At 39.7% G+C, this 18,208-nt stretch overlaps 1 protein-coding gene across 1 annotated transcript in view; it reads left to right on the plus strand.

Annotated features, from left to right (window-relative positions):
• TOP1 (DNA topoisomerase I) overlaps window positions 1-18,208 on the plus strand; it is a 95,598-nt gene that overhangs the window by 39,224 nt on the left and 38,166 nt on the right. Inside the window, exons 4-7 of the mRNA NM_001206487.2 lie at window positions 12,847-12,970; window positions 14,025-14,080; window positions 16,480-16,575; window positions 17,521-17,596. Coding sequence (NP_001193416.1) covers window positions 12,847-12,970; window positions 14,025-14,080; window positions 16,480-16,575; window positions 17,521-17,596 — 352 coding nt within the window. The remainder of the gene's footprint in view (window positions 1-12,846; window positions 12,971-14,024; window positions 14,081-16,479; window positions 16,576-17,520; window positions 17,597-18,208) is intronic.

Raw genomic sequence — 18,208 nt, forward strand, 5'->3', positions numbered from 1 at the left:
CTACCACTCCTGTGGTCTTTCCCCACAATTTTCGCATTTCTTACCACTTAATTATCTAGTTTCCATTAGTCCAGTAAATTTAGTCTTAGGTACTAATAGTTGAATTCAGTTCACATGCATGTTTTCTTCAGTTTGTAGTCACCTACCTTAAATATTAATATCTATGTAGATTTGAGAGCAAAGATTATTGCCGAGAATAAAGACGTTCATTTCATAATGATAAAAAAGGGGACTAATTAATCAAGAGGGCATAACAGTTTCAAAGCTTCCCTGGTGGCTCAGTGGTAAAGAATCTTCCTGCCAGTGCAAGAGAGGCAGGTTCAGTCCTTGAGTCAGGAAGATCCTTTGGAGTAGGAAATGGCAACCCACTCCATTATTATTGTCTGGAAAATTCCATGAACAGAGGAGCCTGGCGGACTAAAGTCCATGGGTTCGCAAAGAGTTGGTCACCACTGAACAGGAGCAAAGAGTATGAACAGTTACAAATGTTAATATAATCAGTTACAACTGATAACAGAGTCTCAAAATAGATGAAGTGAAAACTGTTAGAATTGCAAAGAGAAATAATATTTATACTTAGATTTTACTACCTCTTTCTCAATCGATGGGAGAATCATTAAGGATATGGAAGACTTTAAACATCATCAATGAACCTGATTTAATTGATATTTATAGAATATTACACTCAGCAGTAAAATACACGTGGAGCATTTGCCAAGATGCTCCATATTCTGGGCTGAGGCCTTTTTGAAACCAGCTTCCCCTGGCTTTCCACTTGCTGGCTACCTTTTTCATCTTCTCATTGCAGTTTGCAGAATGCTTCTCTAAGTCTGGCTGTCTTTCTTTGCTGCATCTCTTGAGATGCACCCTTCTCTCACCTTCCATTTCTACTCTCCCTTAACTGCTTTTCTGTTCTCAAACACAGAGTGTCTTCTGAATACCTCTAGGTTTTCAAATATGCTGTTACTGGTTCTGGAAGACTCTGTTTAGCCCTCCTAATAACATTCTTTTAGTTGCAGCTTAGAGTTCTTTTTTCAGGTATCTTTTCTGCCTGTTCCCCCCACCCCCCAACCCCCATATTAAAGTACCATTTTTTATGTCTTCTCTGGCACCTTGAGTATATCCCTCTCACAGCCATTACCAAATTCTGGTGGTGTTGTAATTGTCTCTCTGCTTTTCTCTGTGACCTATTGGACTCTTGATGGTCCCTGGGAACAACATTGGGTTCTGTTGTGTTCATGTATGTCCTCAAGGCTTAATACAGTACCTGGTGGACAGGTGATACTTAGTAGTATATATTTATTGAATCAGTGAGTGGTTGACCTATGGTTACACCAGTTACCATCGTCTCTCTCCTTTTCACATATTCTCAATATTCTGTAGCAGAGTTCCCTTTGGCCATCCCACATTTCAAACACCGTTTTTTGTGTGTGTTTCTGTCTCAAATACGTATGACATAAAGTTTGTCATTTGGGGGAAGTGGCATTCACTATATTGTACAACCATCCCTAGTATCCATCTTTAGAACTTCATCATTCCAGATAATCTCTGTACTTCTTAAATAATACCTCCTTATTTCCCCTTCCTCCTACCCTTTAGCAGCATCTATTTTCAGTCTCTCTGAATTTTTCCATTCTAGCTACCTCAGGTAAGTGGAGTCATAAAGTATTTGTCCTTTTTATGTCTGGCTTATTTTCCTTAGCATAATGTTTTCAAGGTTCATCCATTTTATTGAATATCAGAATTCCATTCTTATTTATAGTTGAATAATATTTGATTGCATGCCTACCACATTTAAAAAAAGTCTTTGATCTGTTGATGGATACTTGGATTGTTCCACCTTTTGTCTATTGTGAATAATGCTACCGTGCACCTGGGTGCACAAGTGTCTGCCTGAGTCCCTGCTTTCAATTCTTTTGGGTATATACTTAGCAGTAGAATTGCTGATCACGTCAAACAAGAATTTTTATCTTTCTTCCTATATTTATGATGTGCTAGTTGATGTGAAGGCCCAAAAATATATGAGATAGTCTTGACTATGAAGAACTTTATCATTTAAGGAAAATGCTTACACATGGATCAGATCAAAAAAAAGTAATTTTTATGTTACCTGAAATCTGTCCAAAAACAGACTTTAAAAAGATAAAAGTTCATATTTAAACCATAAGCTTTTAAAAATGGATGTCTTATTCTCTGACACATCTTACTTCACCAACCATAATTTGCCATTTGTGATGGAAGAAGAGAATTAGGTAGAGGTGGCATAAAAGGCTTTGGGACAGAAGTTTGATCCCTGTCCTGTTTTACCAAAATCTTTTTATAAAATTTTTAGGATGTAATTGTTTTTAAAAGCTTTATTCATCTTATTTTTTTTAAGTTTTTATTTATGTTGGTACTGGGTCTTCTTTGCTGCGTGGGCTTTTTTCTCTGTTTGTGGTATGCAGGCTTCTCATTGCAGTGGCTTGTCGTTGCGGAGCACAGGCTTTAGGTGAGCGGGCTTCTGTAGTTGAGGGACGCACAGGCTTAGTTGCTCCGTGGCATGTGGGATCTTCCCGGATCAGGGATTGAACCTGTGTTTCCTGCTTTGGCAGGCAGATTCTGTACCACTGAGACACCAGGGAAACCCACGGGTGTAATTTTGACATCATTTTTCTTGAAGTCCACAATGGCTTTCTTATGTCTATCTAGAAGAAAGTCTCCTGGTTCTGGTCTCTCCACCTAAGTGTCTTGTGATGTTGACTAGTTTACTTAACCTTCCTCAACTGAACTTTCTTGTCTTCCTTTAAAAGCATACTTTTCCAAGATTATAGGATAGGCAAATTCAGGAGTTTTATTCTGTGCAGTTTTGTGCCTTTTAATATTTTCTTTATTTTCTAATCAGAATACTTGAAAAATAATAGCTTGTTTGCCAAAAGGCATTGAAAGAACCTGCCCCTAGGTTTTGTTTACACATGACTAAATCTAGCCCTGGGTCTCTAATTCACCTGTGAGTAAATTTCAGACAGTTTAACCAGATGATGTGTTGTAAGCAGACTTTTAAGTACTTCCTGTTTTGACCTCTGTTGACACACTGCCGCTTTGCAACAAAACAAGTGTATTGGTTATGGTCCAGTAAAATCCTGTACACCGTGTTCCTTTTTAAATGACTTTCTGATCTTTCTGGTAGTTTTGGGTTTCTTTTTCTTCTTCAGCACATTAAGGAATCCTTGAGGATTGTTTAATCACCTCTGAAGCCCAGAATAATTAAGATTTAGCATGTTCTGTTCCAAAATGCTTTATTTTAAAACTTTGCTCATCAACCCTGCCTACTTTTGTGGCCATCTATTATGAAGAAACAAGTTCTACAGTAATGTGTTTCTATATTTCTTCCTTCTCTGCTAGATCCTAGCATCAGTGATTTTTCATTAGGTTACACTTAGGACCCAAGTCCAGGAGGCCTCTTTCTCCTGCATAGTAATATTGTACTGCATTCTTGGAGTGTCAGAGAATTGGAAACAAGCCTTTCTGAGACAGATGGGATTTAGACCTACTTCTCAGGAGATCCCTTCTTATTCATGTACTTTCTCCTTTTATTATTCTCAGTTCTCATGGAGGTGCTCGCTCCATGGGGAAGTGGGGTGTTAAAGGTCATTCTATCTCATGTCTTTTGTGTGTGGACATGAGTCTGAGGCGACAGGCCCCAGGTCACACAGCAGTGTGGTCACAGAGTGAGGCTGAGAGACCAGGGCTTCTGAGTCCTAGTGAGACTTTAAAGGACCTGATGTAAGAAGCAAATCTCTCTCCCTAAGGAACGTTAGTTGTGTAGCTAAACTGTCTGTGTTTAAATACAAGCACCTCTTTCTCATGCATATGGTAAGCAACTTGGGTTTTACAATGCCAGATCATTTCAGATGCTGCCTATTTCTTTTTGGCCCCAAATCCCTAAACGTTTTGGCACTAGAAGTATTAACATCATTAAATTCTGACTCTGTGAAAACCCCATCTCTGAGTATCTGACTTATAGGAAATTTATACCAAAGTCAAATAAAAATAATTTCTTCTATTATTTGTCTCTGATACTGCTTTTTTCTGTTAGCATTGATATTTAGCACTTCCAGTCCTTTAAAGCAATATATAAATCCTCTCTAAAGAAACAAAAGGAATGCTCTGACTAGAGCTAAAGAATCACTGAGCTTGTAGGATTTCAGCCAGATACTTCTCTTGAAAGGTTGCATTCTTAGCATAAACTATCTTTAATACTAGACCTGTCATATATACATCATTAAAAGCAGTGGGGGGGGGGGTTATTTTAGAAAATAAAGGACTATCACATGTGAAACATAAAATTTCTCCTGCCAACTTTTGACCTTGTGTATCTCTTGTCGTTTTTAAACCTGACCCTCAGAGTGGAGTGAAAAATTTGTGGAAATCCAGGGGAGATAGAAAAGCAGTGCTGTGAAATATAGTAAGGGAAGTGCTTTTTCAGCCCTGTTGGTAGTACTAATTTATACAGTCAGTGTGAGAATAAGGATGCTTTTGATTTCTGCCTTCACTTCAGTTCCAGATCTTACCTGAATTAAAGTTGAAAGAACATAGATTTTTAGGGAAATGCACTGGAATTAAGCAACCTGGTTCTCAGATTTGGGAAATTTTTCTGAAAGTAATCACATTTAAAAAAGATGTGTTTACCTCTTTTTTTGGAGGGGGTTGGGGGCAGCTATTGCTGAAGCCCTCCATTTACCTACACGTTCTCATAGCAGCCTGTCTCAGGGAAATGGACAGTTAACATAGGTAAGTGGAAGAGGTTGGGTAGTTAAGAAATAAGACTGAGTATCACTGCCATTCACATGGGAGTCCATGTGATGTGGTGAAAAGCACACTGAATTAGAAGTGGTGGGGCCCGGTCCTATCACTTACTAGCTGTGTGTTGTTATCCAAGGCGCTTAACTTCTGAGACTTTTTCCACTTTGGTTGAATGTTAATAGCAACACTAGCCTGGTCAGGGACAGAGGAGCCTAGTGGGCTGCCGTCTATGGGGTCGCACAGAGTCGGACACAACTGAAGTGACTTAGCAGCAGCAGCAGCCTGGTCAAGCTTTCAAGTGTATAGGGGAGAATTCAATGTAAGTATGCATATAAAAGCTGTTTGGAAACTAACATACTCAGTAATTGAGATTATGATGAGCCTGATAGAATTGCCATTCTAATAAATTGAAGCTGTTGATTTTGGTAGTTGAATCTAATTTAATAGTTACTTATTGGTAATAGCAGATTCGGTACTCTAGTTTTCAATGATACCTAGCCCTGTTATAATGACCTGTAGTCTTTTTTTTTTTTTTTAGCGATTTCATGGTGGAAAGGGTATTTGAGCTAGCCATGGAAAGATGGTTAAGATCTTGACAAGGGAAGGTGATGGCTAGAAAGAGTGACTTTCCAGACAGTGAGAAAAGATAAACAAAATATGGAAGGGCTATCATGTACTTTGCTCCAATTAGGTGGTTGCCTGGGTTAATAGGATGGATTAGAAAGTGGGGCCTCCAAAAAGTTGCTTGATGCAGAACTATTAAATACTATTTCAAGAAGCTGAGATTTGATTCTGAAGGGAGCAAGAAGCCACTGAAAATAGTTGAGAACGGGAAATATGAGACAGCCATAAGTGACATGAAGGGGGTTGTCTAAGAAAAAAGGATACCTAGCTTGAGTAACTGGGTGACTATTTACCCTGTTAATAGAGATAAAAAAACTTAAGAGGAGAAATGGGAGTTCTGTAAGATTCCACTCAACTCCCAAGTTTTAATAATTATTGGGATTTGGCCTAGTAACCTATAATGGTGGATGAGCATAAAGAAATCTGGGAACTTCCTTGGTGGTCCAGTGATTACAAGTCTGCGCTTCCAATGCAGGGGACCTGGGTTTGATCCCTGGTGGGGGACTAAGATCCCATATGCCCAAAAAAAGTGAATAAAGAAATCTTTACTTCTTAAAGCCTTTCAAAAACAAGTTTCTGTGTTTTTTTTCAGAGGCAACTTTAGAATTTACCTAAAGTAAAATTTTTGATTTAACAAACATTACTTAAGCTTCAATTATCTGCCTTCCTTTGAAGGGCCATGGATTTCTTCCTTTCACAGCTTAGTATCTTTCTAGGTTCTCCCAGAGGAATCCCCTCTGACTCCATTGACTGCAGCCTGCAGGGGGCTGTTGCCTTGAGGAAATGGCCAGGTCACTGGAATGAGTTTGTTCTCAGAAGATAAAGAGGCTCCCCCTACTCTTCCTAGCAGGGTTTCCTTTTTGCCTTATTTGGGGAGTAAGGCACCAGAGTGGTCAAAGGCATAACTTCCTGATTTTAAATCCTAGTTACTGCTCATTAGATGTATTTTCTTGGGTGAGTTACTGAACCTTCCTGTGGCTCAGTTTCCATATGTGTAAAATGAAGATACTTATCTCAGAGTTTTGTTATGGGGATTAAATTGCTTAGAAGAGTGCCTTGGACTTTGTACTGGTTTAAGTGTCTGCTAAATATTTTTATTAGTGATAGAGGACAGACCATTGTTTTAGTTTTCTTTAGCAGATTTAAATGGTTTCCCATAGCCAACATCCTATCTTCCCAGAGGATCAAGCCGGGTTTTTTTCCTAAAGAGGCAGCAAATGCCTTCTAGAGGCAGAAGAATATTTTTCTGTCTTGGGCTTCCTGCTGCCACCCGCCTACTTCTACTGTCTCTCTCATCCTTCTTCGTAAGTGCCTAGGGGAGCCTGGGTCAACTCTCTGTTTTGTCTGTGCAGGTCCACCAAGAGTCGCACAAGAGGTGTGATGGATACAGTGAAATATCAGCTGGATCTCTTTTAGAAGCAGCCAGAAGGGCAGTATAGTGGAGGGGTTAGAGCATGGGCTTCAGATGGCCTGGGTTCAAACTCTGGCCCCACTAGTTGCCAGTTGGACAAATAATTTAACTTCTGTCTCTCTCCCTGAATTTTTTGTTTTTGCTGTGCTGAGTCTTCCCATTTATTCTCTTTGGCATTGAGTTTTGCTTGTCCAGACTCTGATGTTTGGTAGATTTTATCTCCAAACAGATATGAGCCCTGAGCCAAGGAGTTGGCTTCTGTGTATACCCAATAATTGGATGCTTTCTGAGTTCCTGATGATGAAATTTATATTTTATCCGAAAGTGTGACCATTTCAGATATTCTAGGAATGCCAGCTACTGTCTGTATTTTAGTGTTCACCGTACCCCAGACCAAACTCATTCTTAAAGTGTATTTGTTCTTCACATCTCTGGGTTTCCTTACTATGATCATTATTAAGCTTTTCTAGTTTATTTTTCTTATTTAGCCACACTGAAGTTTCTTCAGTATTGGAGTCACCTGCACTGCTGCCCCAAACTGGCCAGTATTCTAGCCCTCAGTTATATTTACAACCCATTTTGTGATTTTTACATATTGTGTGTATTGTGTATGGAAAAGTAGTGGGATCAGTACATAGACATGGGTAACATCTCTTAAAACAGATAGTCAACATATGAACTCCTCTTCTGCAGTGGTCAGAATTTCCATCACCTCACTATCATCAATGAAAAGGTAATGCCCTTTAAGCCGCTGTGAAAGTCAAGCCAGTTTTAAGTCTTTTGGAAAAAGAGGTACATGTTAGGAAATCCTGAATGATGATGAGTCAGCCTCACTGATCCCAGATTGGCTGCACTTCTACCACTGGGCAAATCCTGCTTCTGACTTGGATGGCACGGCCTTCAACGTGCTTCTGTGTCACAAGACTTCGATCTCCAAAAGCATCTGCTACTCACTTCCGATAGATGCCTAGGAAAGACTGACCCTGGGGTTTGCTCTTTGGCAGCCTTCCTGTTGGTGTCAGGTTGTGGACGAGGGGGTAGGACTCCCAGTACTCTGTTCTCTGTTTCTGGAGGCAGGGACAGGAACAGCACACGACAAGTAGACAAGATGTTAGCATTGTGTTCAGAGACTTAATACAGCTTCATAAACCCACATTTCTAACAGTCCCCAATGGAATGCCTTGTTACCACAAGATGTTCCTTAACTCTGAATCTTCTGAACTCTGTATAAAAATGCAAACTTGTTCTCTCCTGTCTAAACAATTGGGAATAGAGGAGAATGAGATGCCTTTGAAAAGTAAAGTTGGTAGTTCCATCTCTTTTGGGCTTTGTGATTAATTGTACCTACAAAGGGATTACTACACTAACAGAAACTTTGAATTTCCTGAATAGATTTCCCTCTGGTTAGCAGGCAGAGGAAGTACTGACTTCTTTCACTTTCCTGGGGTTGGCCTGAGTATCAGTGCCACTGCCATGTCATTTGTTGACTTCTTTTCCCTGATCTCTGTGTGGCGTGACAATGAATAGCAAAGCTGTAAACTGGAGGTCTGTGTGTATACTCATGGTGCCCATGCTGTGATTGCCAAGAGACCAGAAAGCCAGTTTTCTAGTATAACAGAATCATGTTCTAAGAATCGCTTTCGTTGAGAAAGAGAACAAAACAAGTAGGGGCGGTGGAGGCAAGGAGGTGGAACGTAAAGGAATAAGGACCATAGAGCATTCCTAAACTCAGATTCCTGAATCAGCCATTTAGTTTCATGGGAAGACAATCTAAGAGGTAGCTATCCCAGAGTTTTATCATTTCTGATGTCCTAAGCCTTGTCTAGAAAGTTTTCACTTGATGGTAGAGGAAAATCTTTTAACTTTATACATCAAGTCTTAGAATGCCCATGCCTTTTGTCTCTTAACACTAGGCTTCCCTTAAGTGGTGGCTGTCAGCTTCATGGAAATGTAATGATACTGATCTAGTGGAAAGTGCTCTGAACTTAGAGATGGAAATGCTGAGTTTAAATCCCAGCTGCCCTTCTTTCTAACACTGTAACTTGGAATAAGACTTTGAACCACTGGCTCCTCTGTTTCTGAATCAGCAGGGGAATAATAAAGACTCCTTCACAGGGGTGTTGTGAGAACTGAGTGAAATAATGTACATGAAAGCACTGAACATATTGCTGCTTAAATTTGTCCTTTTTTCTTATTCTGGGGGGAAAGTATATCTAACCATTAGTATTATGGATGTCATTGTTCCAGATTTTTTGCTTTTAGGCAGGAACTTCTTTAGATGACCATTAATTCCTCTTAGAGTTAATGTTCAAAAAAAACAAAAGCTGAAACTTAAGTATTTGTATATAAAATAGTAAGCTCATACATTTTGCTGGTAGTATCAAAACCATGGGCCTGTGATTTCATATATGTAAACTCCTGAAGAATCAGTTGCAATCTTGACAGCTATTTTTTCACCATTCTAAAGCTGAATTCAGGAGAACTGAAAGTAAGAGCATTATTGTAATTGGAAGCCATTTTGTACAAAATAAAGAATAAGTTGTTTCTAAAACACTGTGCTGTGGTGAAAACAGATTATGAGAGCACATTGAGTAGAGAGTGACTTCGTAATAATGCTAAGAATAAAAAGCATGGTGGGAAAAATTGATCATCATGTGCTAGCACACTAGGATTTTTTTTTTTTTAAACTGTACTTACATAGAAATCTGTTATTTTCCAGTGTGTGGCACATCTAAATAACAACCTAATGAAAACAATACAGAGGGAGGAACATATAAACCAAGGAAAGTGGACATTGCTGTATTTTCCCTCTGTTGATAGTTCTGGGTCTTCCCTAAACCTGTAGTCCTGTTTATACTCATCCCCCTGCCCTCCTGCCTGGATTTTATAGTTTTTGCTGATTAATTATCCAAACCCCCATCATTAGTTGGGGCTCCTTTTGTCTCCAGAGATGTGGTGGATACCACTTGCTGTCCTGATCCAGGTTCTGGGGCTCTCACTTGAGTGGTACCGTCATCTGTTTCTCCCTTTCTGGCCTTGGGTGTAGCTGAAAATGCTAGCCAGATCTCTTTAGGACAAACTTCATGGAACGGTTGTAACCTAATGACCTCATTGCTGATAAAATCTGTTTGTTTGTTTGTTTTTTTCCTGGGCTGAATGTGGTAGATGTGACAGCTGGGAAATACAGTCTATGGTAGGAAAGGCAAGAGCCTATGCTGCCTGTGGGATTGGCTGTCTGTCAGCTGGGGTGGTTGTCAGCTGTCCTGTTTCTAGGAATGACCCTCAATTTATAGCCCTTGAATTCACATTCTCTTTTGGTAACTTGTGGAATATATTGGCTGCTGCAGTAAACAGGGACCTACGCTTCCTGCCCAGTGCACTAAAGAAAATAGTCATCCAGTGTCCTGCCACCTTAAAATACAGCTCCTGAATTTTGCTCTTTAGTTTTTGTTCACTTTCATGTTTCTATGTAACTGCAGTTATTTTATATATTCCTTTTTTTTTTTTTTGCTTGTCTTAAATTTATCATGTATATTTACGGACTCACAAATGATAGCATAACGGCTACATAATGATAACTGTGATGTATAGCTTTGGTATATCACAGTTTCCCCCTCTGATTATTTACCAAGGCTCTATCTGGTTTCTTGGTGGTTTTTTATTTGTTTGTTTGTTCTTGTTTGTTTGTTCATCATGAGAAGCATCAAAGTGAACATCTTTCTGTAATGCTTTTCCCAGAGAAATCTCCAGGAGCTAGAACCCAGGGTATGAATATTTTAATGATTCTTGTTTTATAATGTCATATTTTGTTTTCCTGAGGAGTGGCACTTTTTTCTTTTTTTTAAATAGTATTACCAATGTCTACACAGTTCAGTTCAGTCGCTCAGTCGTGTCCCAACTCTTTGCGACCCCATGAATCGCAGCACGCTAGGCCTCCCTGTCTATTACCATCTCCCGGAGTTCACTCAAACTCATGTCCATCAAGTCGGTGTTGCCATCCAGCCATCTCATCCTCTGTTGTCCCGTTTTCCTCCTGCCCTGAATCCCTCCCAGCATCAGAGTCTTTTCCAATGAGTCAACTCTTCGCATGAGGTGGCCAAAGTACTGGAGTTTCAGCTTCAGCATCAGTCCTTCCAAAGAAATCCCAGGGCTGATCTCCTTCAGAATGGACTGGTTGGATCTCCTTGCAGTCCAAGGGACTCTCAAGAGTCTTCTCCAACACCACAGTTCAAAAGCATCAATTCTTCGGCACTCAGCTTTCTTCACAGTCCAACTCTCGCATCCATACATGACCACAGGAAAAACCATAGCCTTGACTAGATGGACCTTTGTTGGCAAAGTAGTGTCTCTGCTTTTCAATATGCTATCTAGGTTGGTCATAACTTTCCTTCCAGGAGTAAGCGTCTTTTAATTTCATGGCTGCAGTCACCATCTGTAGTGATTTTGGAGCCCAAAAAAATAAAGTCTGACACTGTTTCCACTGTTTCCCCATCTATTTCCCATGAAGTGATGGGACCAGATGCCATGATCTTCGTTTTCTAAATGTTGAGCTTTAAGCCAACTTTTTCACTCCACTTTCACTTTCATCAAGAGGCTCTTTAGTTCCTCTTCACTTTCTGCCATAAGGGTGGTGTCATCGGCATATCTGAGGTTATTGATATTTCTCCTGGCAATCTTGATTCCAGCTTGTGCTTCTTCCAGCCCAGCGTTTCTCATGATGCACTCTGCATATATGTTAAATAAGCAGGGTGACAATATACAGCCTTGACGTGCTCCTTTTCCTATTTGGAACCAGTCTGTTGTTCCATGTCCAGTTCTAACTGTTGCTTCCTGACCTGCATATAGCTTTCTCAAGAGGCAGGTCAGGTGGTCTGGTATTCCCATCTCTTGAAGAATTTTCCACAGTTGATTGTGATCCACACAGTCAAAGGCTTTGGCATAGTCAATAAAGCAGAAATAGATGTTTTTCTGGAACTCTCTTGCTTTTTCCATGATCCAGCGGATGTTGGCAATTTGGTCTCTGGTTCCTTTTCTAAAACCAGCTTGAACATCTGGAAGTTCCCAGTTCACGTATTGCTGAAGCCTGGCTTGGAGAATTTTGAGCATTACTTTACTAGCGTGTGAGATGAGTGCAATTGTGCAGTAGTTTGAGCGTTCTTTGGCATTGCCTTTCTTTGGGATTGGAATGAAAACTGACCTTTTCCAGTCCTGTGGCCACTGCTGAGTTTTCCAAATTTGCTGGCATATTGAGTGCAGCACTTTGACAGCATCATCTTTCAGGATTTGAAATAGTTCAACTGGAATTCCATCACCTTCACTAGCTTTGTTTGTAGTGATGCTTTCTAAGGCCACTTGACTTCACATTCCAGGATGTCTGGCTCTAGGTGAGTGATTATACCATCGCGATTATCTGGGTCGAACGCCTTTAAAAGCAAGGCTTTGAAAAGCAGGCCCTCAAAGCATCCCCTTGCTTTGAGATAGGGCTTTTCTTATTGTGAGGAAAGGACCAAGCAGGATTTATAAGCCCCTTGTAGAAGTAACTAGCTTTTCCTCAGCTGGCAGGAAACATGGAGTGTGTTAGGCTGCCCAGGCATGGCTACATTTGTGGTATGTCTCCAATCTGGCACTGAGCCACTAAATGATTTTTGGTGAGCTGTTCTTACCTCCTTATATCAGATGTGAGTGCTCAAGTTGGAGCTTTCAATACAGTTTTTTGCTGGTAGAATGTTGTAGAAATACTATGGATTTGCTGTATCATCAACACTTAAAAAAAAAAATGTCCTGATACGTTTAGAATAACTGTGTTTCTCCCTTTGATTCCTTTGCTCTTTGAAAAACTAAAGACATTAAGCAAGATAAAGTCTGATGTAGTGAAGAGCTTCTACTTGAACTTTCTGTCAGGACTGGTTATTTAAAGCATTGTGAGTTTCCATGGTTCATGTTATCTCAGGGTATCTTGTGAGTTAATCTTGTGAAATGAATCCTGTGGTCCCTACTCTGGGCTTACTGTTTGTGTCTTATTTTCACAGTGAACATAAAGATTCTGAAAAGAAACACAAAGAGAAGGAGAAGACCAAACACAAAGATGGAAGTTCAGAGAAGCATAAAGACAAACACAAAGACAGAGACAAGGAAAAACGAAAGGAAGAGAAGGTACAGAACATGCTAGTGGAGAAGGAAGAGGTGTGGGGTGTGTTTTTCATTTTGTTTACCTTTGAAAGCAAGTAATGAAAGTACCTTCATTGAGTAGTAAGATCCTCTAACCTTTTTTTTTAAATGATGAAAACCAAACTTTACCACTGTATTTCATGTACCAAATCTACCCATGTCATTACCTTACTTTGTATGGTAAATTAAGGGATGTAGGATTTCTGCAAAAGTCAGTTTTCTTTCATGGGGAAAATTAGTTTTGTTTTTGAGAGAAGGCTTAATACCACATTGGTCTTCTCTTGAATGAAACTTCTTCCTGAGTGACAATTTAGTGACACTGGTGCTCTTTGTGGCTTTTGGTTCCAGTATAACCAGCACAAGCCTTCTCAAAATAAGCTCATCTGGCCGTGAACGAGTAGTAGTACTGTGCCTGGCCTTTTTAAAAAAGTTTATTCGTTTCTCAGAAAGTAATGCTGGATGGACTTGGTAAATTCACACAATATAGAATAGGGAACAGTAGTGAAAAATAATCTCCCTTTAACCCTCAACTCACTGTCCTCCGTCTTTCCCTTTGTGGAGGCAGCCACTGTACTTTTTTTTTGGTATTCTTCCATAGGTTCCCTATGCGTGTGTCTATGTGTATATTTTTGTCTGAAAAGTTGAAGGAGGGCAAACATGAATATACTTTGCCTAAGTCAGTGAAGATGGGAAATAAAGTATTCTTTTTCGTTTGGGTTTGTTTTTTTATTTCCTGTCTGCACTGCCAAGGGCAAATCTTTGAGAAGTGGAGTGTATTTATTGAGGGAGGGGACCTACCCTTATTTAAAGGTAAAAAGCCATCATTTTGAAGGGAAACACTTCCCAGTAAAGAACTGTAAAAAAGGAGTCTTAGAAAAGTATCAAGACCTTTGGTTCACCTGTTCAATTTTGCTAATAAGAGTCAGTCTGGGATCAAGATTTCCTAGAGTAGAGGCCAAATCATCTCAAGTAAGGTAGAGACTTCTTCAGCTTTAGTCCTTTTAAGGTACTAATCAGTTACTGCTGTTTTACCTTTCAGATTAAAGCTTCTGGGGATGCAAAAATAAAAAAGGAGAAGGAAAATGGCTTTTCTAGGTAAGACTCTGCTGTCTTGGCTTCTCTTTCTCCGTGTGTGTTCAGCAGGCCAGCTGCCCATGTTGCAGTGTTGTTTGAGCTCACCTAAAATGCACTGACCTGGCCATCTCCAGGTTTTCAAGGAAGTTGGCAGTGAAAGGACTTGGTCTTAGCCAATGAGAGCATTTCTAGAGTGCCATTTAGTAAGACCGACCAGCACATTTTATAGAAGGCTATTTTGAGTGGAGAAGGTTGGCAGGAAGAAATTTTTTTTTTTTTAATTGAGATATAATTTACACTTCCATAAAATACACCCCTTTAAAGTGTACAGTTTATTGGCTTTTAGTTTTTCACAAGGTTATATAGCCTCCCCCACTACCCTCTATCTAATTTCAAAACATGTTCATCACCCCTAAAAGAAAGTCTGTTCTTAGTCAATAGTAATTTTGGAGTTTCCTAAAAAAACCCTACTGTGAATTCCTTGATAGTATTCCTTGGTAGCTCATATATAGAAACTGATTTGACCTGCATTTTAGGGACAGTTGTAGATTTTACAGGAGCAGAAGTATTTAATCTCTTTTCCAGAAGGAGGGGTCACTTTTTCAGAGAGGTCACCACAATGCAGAGGTCACTTTTCCTTTCCTTTGTGGGGCCGTTTAGATTCTGTTTTCCTCATCAACTGCAGCACCCTAAAATAAGTCCAAATGTTTCCTCTAGTTTCAAAAAAAATAACTAACATATTCTAATCTGCTCCACTGAATGGCAGAATGGATTTACCAGGAGTTGTTGGGAGTGTTTGCCTTATTATCCAGGGCAAAATGTTTTGAGAGTTTTGCTTTCTTGAAATTTTGAACTTTCAGTTTCATTTGAGAACAATTTTGAAATTTATGCCATGTACTCTGGGTTCCTTACCCTAGGAGAAGCAAGTGCCCTCTCCAGGCATGTTCTGTAACTGTTCCAGGAATGCAGAATAATAAAATTCAAGAAGCATTAGAGCTGTAAGCTAGGCATTCTGATTCCTTAGATAACAGTGACTGAACACAGGGCAACTATTTTCTGCCAGGAGATGGCCTTGGACTTTTATTAAACTAAGATATGATTAGACTCTCTGGACTTGGTGTGGAGTCCTGGGTTTGATTTCAGACTTTCTGGGTTAGATGATCAGAAGCACACCCTTTGAGGCCATGGTTGCTGTGTTCGCTTTGCTGGTCTGCTCGCCACCTTGCATCTTTGTCTTGGTAGAGAATCCACATGCCTCACTGAATTGGAACAGTTTTCTAGGGTTTTTAAATTTTTTTCTTCAGTCCTAGTAAGCCTTCCCATGTGCTTTTAACCTCACTTATGATAGTACTAGGATCTAGCATTTACTTAACTAGTTGGGTAAATGGCAGCGTTGCTTTCTTTCTGGTGCAAAGCTTTTTGAGATTTTGAACCCTTGGGTCAGTATCAGTGGTTTCTGTGGAGGGGAGAAACAGCTATAGAGGTTGGCCTTTGGGGAGTGTGCATAAATAAGGAGGGAAAGTTAATCTCTTTAAATACTCAAGTTCATTTGCAAGCAAGGGCATCCAGTATGCTTGTGGGGAAGGGAGGGGCAGGGACAACATTGAAACCCTGTGAATATGCTGACTTTATTTGGCAACTAAATCTGGATGCTTATCCTTTGGCCCCCTTAGAGATGGGGTGACTTTCTTTGTGTCTGGAGGCCATTTCTTGTGCTGAGTGAGTTAGCCTTGTGGATGCTTCTGGCTGTGAGCAGTGAGGTTCTGACAATATGTGGTGGTGGCCGTGGTGGTGGCTGGCCCCTTTGGTTTTTTAACTTGTTCTCTCCTCTTTTTTGGTTCAACATAGTCATCTAACAGAATCATCTTTTTATATTGAGAAGGCAAAATGCTAACAAAAATAGGACAAGGTACTCTTCTGTGTATAAAGTAAACCGAAGGAGGAAGTTGAATAGTGAATAGATTTGGCTTAGAATGACTAGCCTCAAGTTTGAGGAATATATTTTTATTCCTTTTTTGGCGAAAGCTATTTTTTAGCTTTGGAGCACTAAAATAATCAACTTAGATCGCTTGTGGGGTCAGATACACAGTAGATCCCTCGAATAAGGGGAAGAAACAGCTTAGGTTTGTTCCTACTGAGATGTGGATTGTGTTGGCAAAGACAACCAAGAGGCCATGGAAAGAATACTGACTGAGAATGAGGGGCTCTGATTCCTGACCTTGATCTCACCTCTTCATCTGTAAAATGAGGACACTGTTTCGGTTAGAATTAAATGAGAAAAAAGTGCTCATGGAGAACCTTTTAATATGTACACATGTATGTCATTATCCTTCTGTTAAGCTGCTTCTCCCAACTTTGCATTACTTTTGTAATGTGGATTTTCCAACACTCACTGGCTAACGGTTTTTTTTTCTCTTCAGTCCACCACGGATTAAAGATGAACCTGAAGATGATGGCTATTTTGCTCCTCCTAAAGAGGATATAAAGCCATTAAAGAGACCTCGGGATGAGGATGAGTGAGTATTTCTTACTACTTTTGAGTTTTGAAAACAAAAAGGAGTTGTTAAGAGAATAGTACACAGAACCTTCTGCGTTGAGTTTTACTCTTTAGGAATTTATGATTAATAGGCTGGGTGACTGATTTCTCTTTGAATGTGTATTTATACTTTTCTTACATTTACATTTTTTCTTATTAATAAGGTAATGCATGTTTATTGTTGGAATTTAAAATAATCCAGAATTCATGAAGAATATTTAAATTATTAAGTTATTTTAAGTGTGTCATCATCTCCCACAGAGAAGTTTTCATTGTTAAAGCAATTTTTCCTAGAATCTGTGCCCGTTAATACCTTCTTAGTGAAGTTTCCATGTATAGAAGTAATAAAATTGCTCTTACTTAAAACACGTATTTTGAGGCTTATATGTGCCTCTTAGGTTCAGTCAGTGAGGTTAAATCCTATTCATTATTTTCAGCCTTGTGAAATTTATTATGTTTTGGGAATCTACAAAGGATTTATGGTAGAAAGTAGTTGGAAGGGGAGGAGGGAAATACTGAGCTCATTTGTATGTGTTTAGAATCCATAAAGAATTTCTTTCTTCCCCTTCCCTGCCCAGTTATTGCATTGTGGTGGCCATTGTCGCGCTGTGTGTTTGCCTCCCAGATCCCCACCTTCTAGCACTGTCTGTTTCTGTACTTACACCTCTGCTCCACCTCCCTTCCAGGCCTGCATGCACTATGAAGCTATTTGTTTTGTTCTGCGTAGGGTTATAACTATTGGTCCTTCGTCTGGCCTTCTTTACTTTCTCCATTCCTGTTCTTAACTGTAGAATGCCCAGCCAAGAATAATAGCAACCACGCCTGCCTTGGAGGCCGCCAAGAAGAGTTTGGAGGTCCTAATCCTACTGGTGAGAAGTACTGAGTCACAGTTGTGTTAACTGCATATTCATGTTCCCCTTTCTAGTGCTGATTATAAACCTAAGAAAATTAAAACAGAAGATATCAAGAAAGAGAAGAAACGAAAACTAGAGGAAGAAGAGGTTAGTAAAGAGACTTAGGCCCATTGGGACTTGAATTTGGAATAGGAAATTTTTTGATAAAATAACTTTCAAAGGCAAATAGCTTTTAGGAGTTTCCTGCTCTGTTGTAGAGGAAACACTGGGGAAATGTATGTGCGCTACAGTGGCTCTGGCACTGTTAGTTTTAAGGTATTAGCTTTCTGGGTGTCCACTCACAGCTGTGCTGCCACCTGACATGTTCTTAGAGAAACTATACCATCCTCATACATACAGAAAGAAATACTAGCAAGAAATCATATTTTGGCTTAAAACCAGAAAGAGTTTTCCCTAGGAATGTTTTTTAGCTTTTTTTTTTTTTTTTTAAATCTAGCAAAGCTTGCCCGTCACTCATTTTGGGTAACTCTCTCTATTTAGTCTTTTAATGGGTATTGCTTGGACATAGCTTGAAATCCCAGGTCTTGACCACAGCTGCTCCCTGGGTCTTGTGCCTCTTTAATTTACCTTGTTCCAGCCTCACAGACCTCCTTTGTTTCTTTTTCACACTAGATTCTTCCATTTTCAGGGCTTTATGTAACACGTGCTGTGTTCCTCTTTTCTTTGTTTCCTACCTTATAGCCTTCCTTAAAATCTCAG

Source organism: Bos taurus, chromosome 13 (assembly GCF_002263795.3).
Source record: "Bos taurus isolate L1 Dominette 01449 registration number 42190680 breed Hereford chromosome 13, ARS-UCD2.0, whole genome shotgun sequence".
Taxonomy (NCBI): Eukaryota; Metazoa; Chordata; class Mammalia; order Artiodactyla; family Bovidae; genus Bos; species Bos taurus.